This window comes from Micromys minutus, assembly GCF_963924665.1.
Source record: "Micromys minutus genome assembly, chromosome: 7".
Classification (NCBI taxonomy): Eukaryota; Metazoa; Chordata; class Mammalia; order Rodentia; family Muridae; genus Micromys; species Micromys minutus.
Genome location: NC_137976.1, coordinates 40,828,985 through 40,836,633, shown reverse-complemented (window position 1 = coordinate 40,836,633; position 7,649 = coordinate 40,828,985). Strand labels below are relative to the sequence as shown.

At 37.1% G+C, this 7,649-nt stretch overlaps 1 protein-coding gene across 1 annotated transcript; it reads right to left on the bottom strand.

Moving 5' to 3' along the window:
- Window positions 1-3,841: 3,841 nt before the first annotated feature.
- Window positions 3,842-6,022, bottom strand: LOC308422826 (scm-like with four MBT domains protein 1; the record flags this gene model as incomplete). The annotated part of the gene is made up of 1 exon (XM_080919484.1): window positions 3,842-6,022. The coding sequence occupies one exon, from the start codon at window positions 6,020-6,022 to the stop codon at window positions 5,447-5,449; it is 576 nt and encodes a 191-aa protein (XP_080775610.1). The 3' UTR covers window positions 3,842-5,446.
- Window positions 6,023-7,649: the final 1,627 nt, after the last annotated feature.

Below are 7,649 nucleotides of genomic sequence, written 5' to 3'. Positions count from 1 at the left end.
CTTTCTTTTATTCTTTCTTACATTTATTCTTTCTTTCTTTCTTTCTTTCTTTTTTTCTTTCTTTCTTTCTTTCTTTCTTATTTCTTTCTTCATCTTGGTTTTTGTCTTTGCTTTTATAATACAGCATCACAGATTTTATGTCTAAACAGAGAGCTCCCCGGGATTTTTGGAGTATATCATCCTACTACTGAGATTACAATTGCATGCTTTCTCTGTTGCCCTTTACTGAGTTTTATCCCCCTTCTTACCAATTAATTTTAATTAAATCTATTAACTTATTACAAATATTTTATGTGAATATGAATGAAATTCAAGTGGGTATCCTCTGAGATTAGTCTATTCTGTTTGTCTCTTGGAAGATTGAGCTCAGGTCCTCATTCTTGTTAGGTTAAACACTTTACTTGGGACCAATCACTTCAGCCTCCTGATTTTATTACTCAAGTGGTATGATTTCTGATATATGATGTTTTTCTTTTCTACTACGAACAGCTTTATCTTCTTTATAGAGTACCTAAGTCCCTTCCTTATTTTTTCTTATATTTTATTTATTATAAATTTTAAAAAGAAGGAAATTGAAGGAGATCTCAGAAAATGGAAAGATCTCCCATGCTCATGGATTGGAAAGATCAACATTTTAAAATTTACCATCTTACCAAAAGCAATCTACAGATTCAATACAATCCCCATTAAAATTCTAACCCAGTTCTTCATTGAGTTGGAAAGAGCAATGTGCAATTTCATCTGGAATAACAAAAGACCTAGAATAGCAAAATCCATCCTCAACAACAAGAAAATATCTGTAGGAATCACTATGCCTGACCCCAAACTATATTACAAGGCAATTGTGCTAAAAACTGTATAGTACTGGTACAGAAATATGCACATGGATCAATTGAATAGAATAGAAGATCCAGAAATGAGCCCTCACATATACGGTCAACTGAATTTTGACAAAGGATCTGTAAACATTCAATAGAAAAAGGACAGCCTATTCAACAAATAGTGTTGGTCCAACTGGCACTCAGCATTCAGAAGAATGAAAATAGACCCTTTCTTATCTCCTTGGACAAAGCTCAAGTGTAAGTGGATCAAAGATCTCCACATTAAACCAGGTATTCTGAAACTATTAGATGAGAAAGTAGGGAAAACCTTTTAACTCATAGGCACAGGAGAAAATTTCCTGAACAGAACACCAATAGTTTGACCTCTAAGGTCAAAGATTGACAAATGGGACTTAATGAGATTGCAAAGATTCTGTGAGGATAAATACATTCTCAAGAAAACAAAATGGCAGCCAACAGAGTGGGAAAAGATCTTTACCAATCCCACGTCAGATAAAGGACTGATATCCAAGGTATACAAAGAACTCAAAAAGCTAGACACCAGAGAATCAAAGAACCCTATTAAAAATGGGGTACAGACTTAAACAAAATGTTCTCAATTGAGGAATATCAAATGGCTGAGAAACATCTAAGGAAGTGCTGGACATCCTTAGCCATCAGGGAAATACAAATCAAAACAACCCTGAGATTCCACCTCATGCCAGTCACATTGGCCAAGATTCAAAACTCAAATGACAACAGATGCTGGCGAGGATGAGGATAAAGAGGAACACTTCTGCACTGTTGGAGTGTTGTAAACTGATACAAGCACTCTGGAAATCAGTCTGGAAGTTTCTCAGAAAAATGAACATAGTACTACCTGAAGACCCAACTATTCCACTTCTGGGCATTTATCCCAGAGATGCTTCAACATACAACAAAGATAAAGGCACCACAATGTTCAGTGCAGCTCTATTTATAATATCCAGAAGCTGGAAAGAACCCAGATGTCCTTCAGTAGAAGAATGGATACAAAAATTGTGGTACACTTACACAATGGTGTACTACTCAGCCATCAAAAACAGTGGAATAACAAAATTCTTAAGAAAATAGATACATCTAGAGAATATCATCCTGAGTGAGATAACCCAGTCACAAAAGAACAGACATAATATGCAGTCACTGATAATGGGATACTAACATCAGAAAGCTCTGAACACCCCAGAAGCAACTCACAGACTGTGTGAAGTTCAAGGGAAATAAAATAATATATTTTAATTAAAATGGAACTTTATCACATCCCCCTTTCCTTACTACAGCCCCTCCCAGTTTCTCTCCTATCCCCTCAAATTAATAACCTCTTTTCCTATGTTATTTTTACATACATACATATGTGTATTTATATGTACCCACAAATACTTAATTACAACCTTAAATATTTATTCATATACTTTTATGCAAAAATGCTTAAAAATTTGTACATTTTCTTTGTTTTTAAAATAATGTTTTTCAATTAAAAAAATAAATAAATTTTAACCATGTTACACATGTCACTTAAAATTAGTTGCACATTTATTTGAAACGAATACATTCATCTTTAGAAAACAAAGGTTTTTGGGTACCCTGGTTTTTAATAGAAATTAATATCATAACTAAAAACAACAATTAAAGCTCTCTCTCTCTCTTGATTTAACATGTAATATATATTTGTGCATGTATGTGCATGCATGCTTGTGTTATGTGTGTGTGTGTGTGTGTGTGTGTGTGTGTGTGTGTGTGTGTGTGTGTATGTGCATGTATTTATGAAGCCCAATACAGCGTGGTATGTTCTTGGAATTTTTGCTGTTCTGGAAGAAACTCATTTTTTCACTCTTTCAGAATCTTTGGTTATAATTACCTGGATGACTATAGAGAGATAATTGCATTCCTTATTGCCTGAGATACTCACAACAAGAAGCAATAGACTGGAATCTACCTCAGTCATTCAACTGCTGAAATGAGAGTATGACCAAAGATAACATGAATGTGGTATTCAGAAAACATGGCATGGCAACACTGCTTTAGCATAATTTACTCAGAGTAAGAGTCAGAAATGTCTTTTACCACCCATGGCAGGAGAATTTGCCTGAAACTGCTATCCAGTTAAACTCTGAACGTTTGACTCCACCAGAGAATTTTATAAGATGAAGAAACCAAAAGAAATAAATATGTGAAGAAAAAAAAAAAAAAGAACTGATCATCGTGGTCAAGTGGCTATAAGACTGAAACCTTCTAATAATTATGTCTTTGAAATTGAAGAATAAGCTATATTAACTTTGGAGACCTGTTCTCTGTGAAAAAAATGATGACTTCTTTGAGATTATATTAACTTTAAAATTAAGAACTTTTACTTATATATAAATGTCTTTTTTTAGACTTCGTCTATTTTTTCATGCCTAATCTTGCTCGTCTTCCAAATACCGTGGGAAAATAGCTACGCAAAGAAAGACAAGAAGAGGAAACTCACCAAGAAGGAGTTGTTTTGGTGTAGGCTTTTAAGTAGAACTCTGTTCTCATTGTTCCTTTCCTATGACTTTGGGGTGCTGCCCATAAGAGAAATGAATTTTCTCACTGGCAGTTATGTTTGGAAAATAGACTCATTGTTCGCTGTTCTGCTCTGTTTGAACTACAGAAATGTACCAAGACAATCCTTGCCAAATATCCTTGAGAGTTGGGTGTTTATTAGAAACACATAGAGAGTGGGAGGTATAGGGAGGGGACAGAAGCTGATAGGAAAGCTTGTGTTTGTTGTAGACCCAGCAACAGGTTTTACAAGTTCCAACACAGGTAATGAGTTGGTTCTCTGTGTGGATAAAAACAAACATTTAAAGTTGAAACTCATAAAACAATAAGAGCCAAAACATTCTTACCCGTTCTCAAGGCAGGGGGTCAAGTTTTGGTCTCTGACAGGTATCCTTTATGAGGACTATGGGCAGAAGCCAGAAATTCTTTTTTTTTTTTTTAAATTTGTAATGATATTACCTTATATTTGTATGCTTGTTCAGAATTTACTCAGTTCGCAGTTTTAAAACATTTTCAGTTCTTGAGGAAAAATGCTTGGGGTATAAATCTATAGGGATTAGGGCAATCAAAAATAAATAAGCAAATAAATAATCAACAAGGAAAACATTAAAGGAGGCAGCTGTGTATGTCTGTCTTTTCTTACTCATGGCTGCAGTATACAAGGGCTGCTCTTCTGTAGTAGCTAACATCGCCATCGTAAGTGAAAATTCACCTGGAGCTTCATGTCTGCTTGAGTTTAATTTAAAGGGGGGGGGGTGTCAAAAGAATGAGCTACTGAGTGGGAATCTTCAGACTGTAATTACATTCAATTTAAATTGGTTTAACTGAAGACAGGCATAAACATGACTAGACAGATATTTCCAGGCTTCTTAACCCCTCTCCCATCCAAGTACCAACCAGGCCCTGTTAGCTTTTCAGAGGAGAGAAGATCTGGGGCATTTGGGGTAGCATGGTCATAGACTCTTAACTACCTCTCAGTACTTGTGACTGAGGACACTATTAAGAAACTTCATACTTTGTGCTATCCCCAAAGACACATTTCTCTGCCATGTGTCTACCTGGACATACCTAGAAAACCAGAAAAATGGGCTTGAGAGTGGGCCCAAAGAACACATACTGACTTTCACTGAGAACAGAAATTCCAGAAATAAAACAGAGGTAGTTAAACAACTCTACAGAAAAATAAACATAAAATAAAAGCCACTTAAATACCTTTCAGAACGAATAGGGAGAGAGTAATTAAACTGAAACACCCATGGTCTTTGTAAAGCCACTGAACAGTGGTGGCCAAAACTGGGTCATGATGGAGGACACAACAGTCACACTCTTAGGATAATGGTTAAGGGACTGGTGCGTAAGTGCCGACGTGGTATCTCTAAGAAAGCAGGTGGTGCCTTCTCTAATTTCTGTCATAGTTTTAGCATTCAGCTTAAAAATGGCATCATACAAAAATGTCACTCATGGCTGTAAGCGCAGTCATCAACAGAGGTAGTAAACAAAGGAATCCTAAGAATAGATTTTAAAATGGATCAAAGTGTGACTATACATTCAAAACCCTAGAGCCACTTAATTATCCCCAAAACGAACTGCTTTAATTTAATAAAGCTTAAAAACACAACAACAACGAAGCCCTGGCGTGCCTTAGGCACAGTCCCAAGCCAGTGCTGACTTAAAGCTGTGTCCTCTTTTCAACAAAGAGAAAGCAGAGAGCAGAGTTCATCTACAGAGGAAGGAACAGAATGAAAATAACCACATTGGTGTGGTCCAGCTGTCACGGTCATTCTTTGTTTTCAGGTCCCGTTAATGGTAATTCAGACTTGCAAGGTTTGTTTTTCATTTTTTCTCAACTTTTTAGAACTGAAATCTTCTAAACAGAAGTTCATATTTCCACTGCAGGAGAGCCATTTTTGTGCTGTTTTTGCTTCCTCCTTCCCTGAAAGTGTAAAGATAGCAAGCCAACACTTGCAGGCCAACAGTCCAGGACTACTGCAGCCACCTGTAGAGCAGAGCAAAGGGCTTGCTGCACTGTGCGTCAAAGACCCAGCTCAGTCTGCTTGTCCTTCTCAGTTGGCAAACTGCTCATAAAAAGCAAACTTGATTCTCTCTATGTGATGGCAAAGCTTGATAGCAGGGCCCAACTTTAAGTCCATGCACTCCTGAACGGTGGGAAGGGTAAGCAGCAAAAGGGCCTGCCCGTCAATTTCCTGGTCAAGGAATATTCTTGCCAATGAAGCACAGTCAGTGGACCTGATGAACCGCACAACATCAGCCACACTCCACTTCAGTGGGTTACTGTCCAGGTGAAGCCTTTCATCAACTTCAATCCTTATTTCCTTTGGTGAAGGAGGCTTGTTTTCCTCATCTGGGAGTGAGGAAGTCTGGGATTCTCTTTTATTTGTCTGTGTGTCTGGGGGCAGTGGAGTGGATATCTCACTCTCGGTAGGAGAAGAAGAGCATGATTTTTTTTCTGACACTTCAGACTCTTCCTGTAACTCGTCCTGTTGCTTGGATGTACTGCCCTCAGTTAGGGAATCATCATCTCCATCATCTGCATCCTCCTCACCTTCACCCCCACTTCCCTGGGGTGAGCCCACTGGGGTATTGTCAACAGATGCAGAAGAACCCACCTGGAAGATCATGCCTGCTCACTGAATGAACATTGCCCTCTCACACAAGTGAAACTTTGCAGAATACATCTCTATTTTTCTATTTTCTACATTAGTTGTTTCTCTTTAAACACACAGGCAATACTAAGTTCATGAGCTTTAGTTTGAATGTTTCCCTGACATTCCTATGTCTAGTATGTGTTCTCAATGTAACAGTACTAAGAGGCAGGTCTTTCAAAAGGGCTTAGCTTTGCCCTTACAAATAATTTATGCCATCTTAGTAGGCATGTGTTTGTTAAAAAAAAAATGTGAAATTGATAATCACTCCCCTCCATTTTCTCCCTTTGCATATTCTTCCTTTATCTCTTCTTCTATATATTACCCTATCTCTCCCCTTTACTTTCCTTCTCTGTATTTTCACGTCTTTAATAATGTCATCCAGAACATCACGTAGAATGCATTAGATGAAACTAAGATCTTGAAACGTCTGTTATCACAAACTATTAACCAAGTCTATTGTGTTCCAGTCTCTGCTATCCTATAATATCTGTGAGCAACTGAGAAATAAGTGTTGCACATACTCCTCCTAATGTAGATACAGGACACACAAGATTAATTTTAAACTATGTTCGATAAAACTATATTCCTTTTTGAAAATGGATATTTTTCTTTGCCTTTTCCTTCCTCCTTCTGGGTGGAAAAATGACTCTGAATATTTTTTAGTGTTTGTTTCAAGATATGCTTACAGTCTACATGTTTCTCAGAAATAAATTAGTTGTCTGAGTCAACTACTTCTCCCAGCTAAACACATCATAAATTTACCTAGGGCAGAGGTTTATGACACACCTATTTGATGAGTAAATGTAAAGATGTAAAAGGACTCCATCAAAATATTTGCCATGTCCTCAGTACTAGCATGTGAATGTCATATATGTCTCTCATTAGGAAGAAAGCTAAGTTTTAAATCTTAATAAATGGCTTTTCTTCTTGAAACAGCAAATTTGGGTGTATCCTTTAGATTATTCCTCCTCTGAGGTACTAAGAGCTTTCTTCTTTCTAATTTATATCACGGCTTCTTTGTAAGCATCTTTAGCATTAATATATATATATATATATATATATATACAACATGGCAGAACTATGATAAATCTCACCCACAGGCAAAAAATATGTTTGATTATCACATACATAAAAGTTCTACACACACACACACACACACACACACACACACACACAAAGAACTTCTCTAGGGTGATGGTCCTTCACCACATATTCTTCAAGTAAGCTTTTATAGAATACACTTATATGAAATTTTCTTTTCCCTCTTCATTTCTACTGTGTCCTACAATTTCCTTCCTCCCCTAATGTCCATACAGTTGACAAATAAGATTTCAGAGAAACATAAACAAGGCAGTATACAGTGGCTGGTCTGAGGCCCCTCACACATGTAAAGTATTGGCCTCAGTAGGAGAGGAATGTCTAATCCCCTGGAGACTTGAGGCCAGAAGAAGTAGGGAGGCCTGGCAGAGGAGGGCAATCCTCTTGGAGATGAGAGAAGAATGGGACGAGAACGTATGCGAGGGCAGAGTGGGAAGGGAACAATGATTGAACTGTAAAATGAAAAGATAATGATAATAATAAAAAAAGATATCAGAAAAAA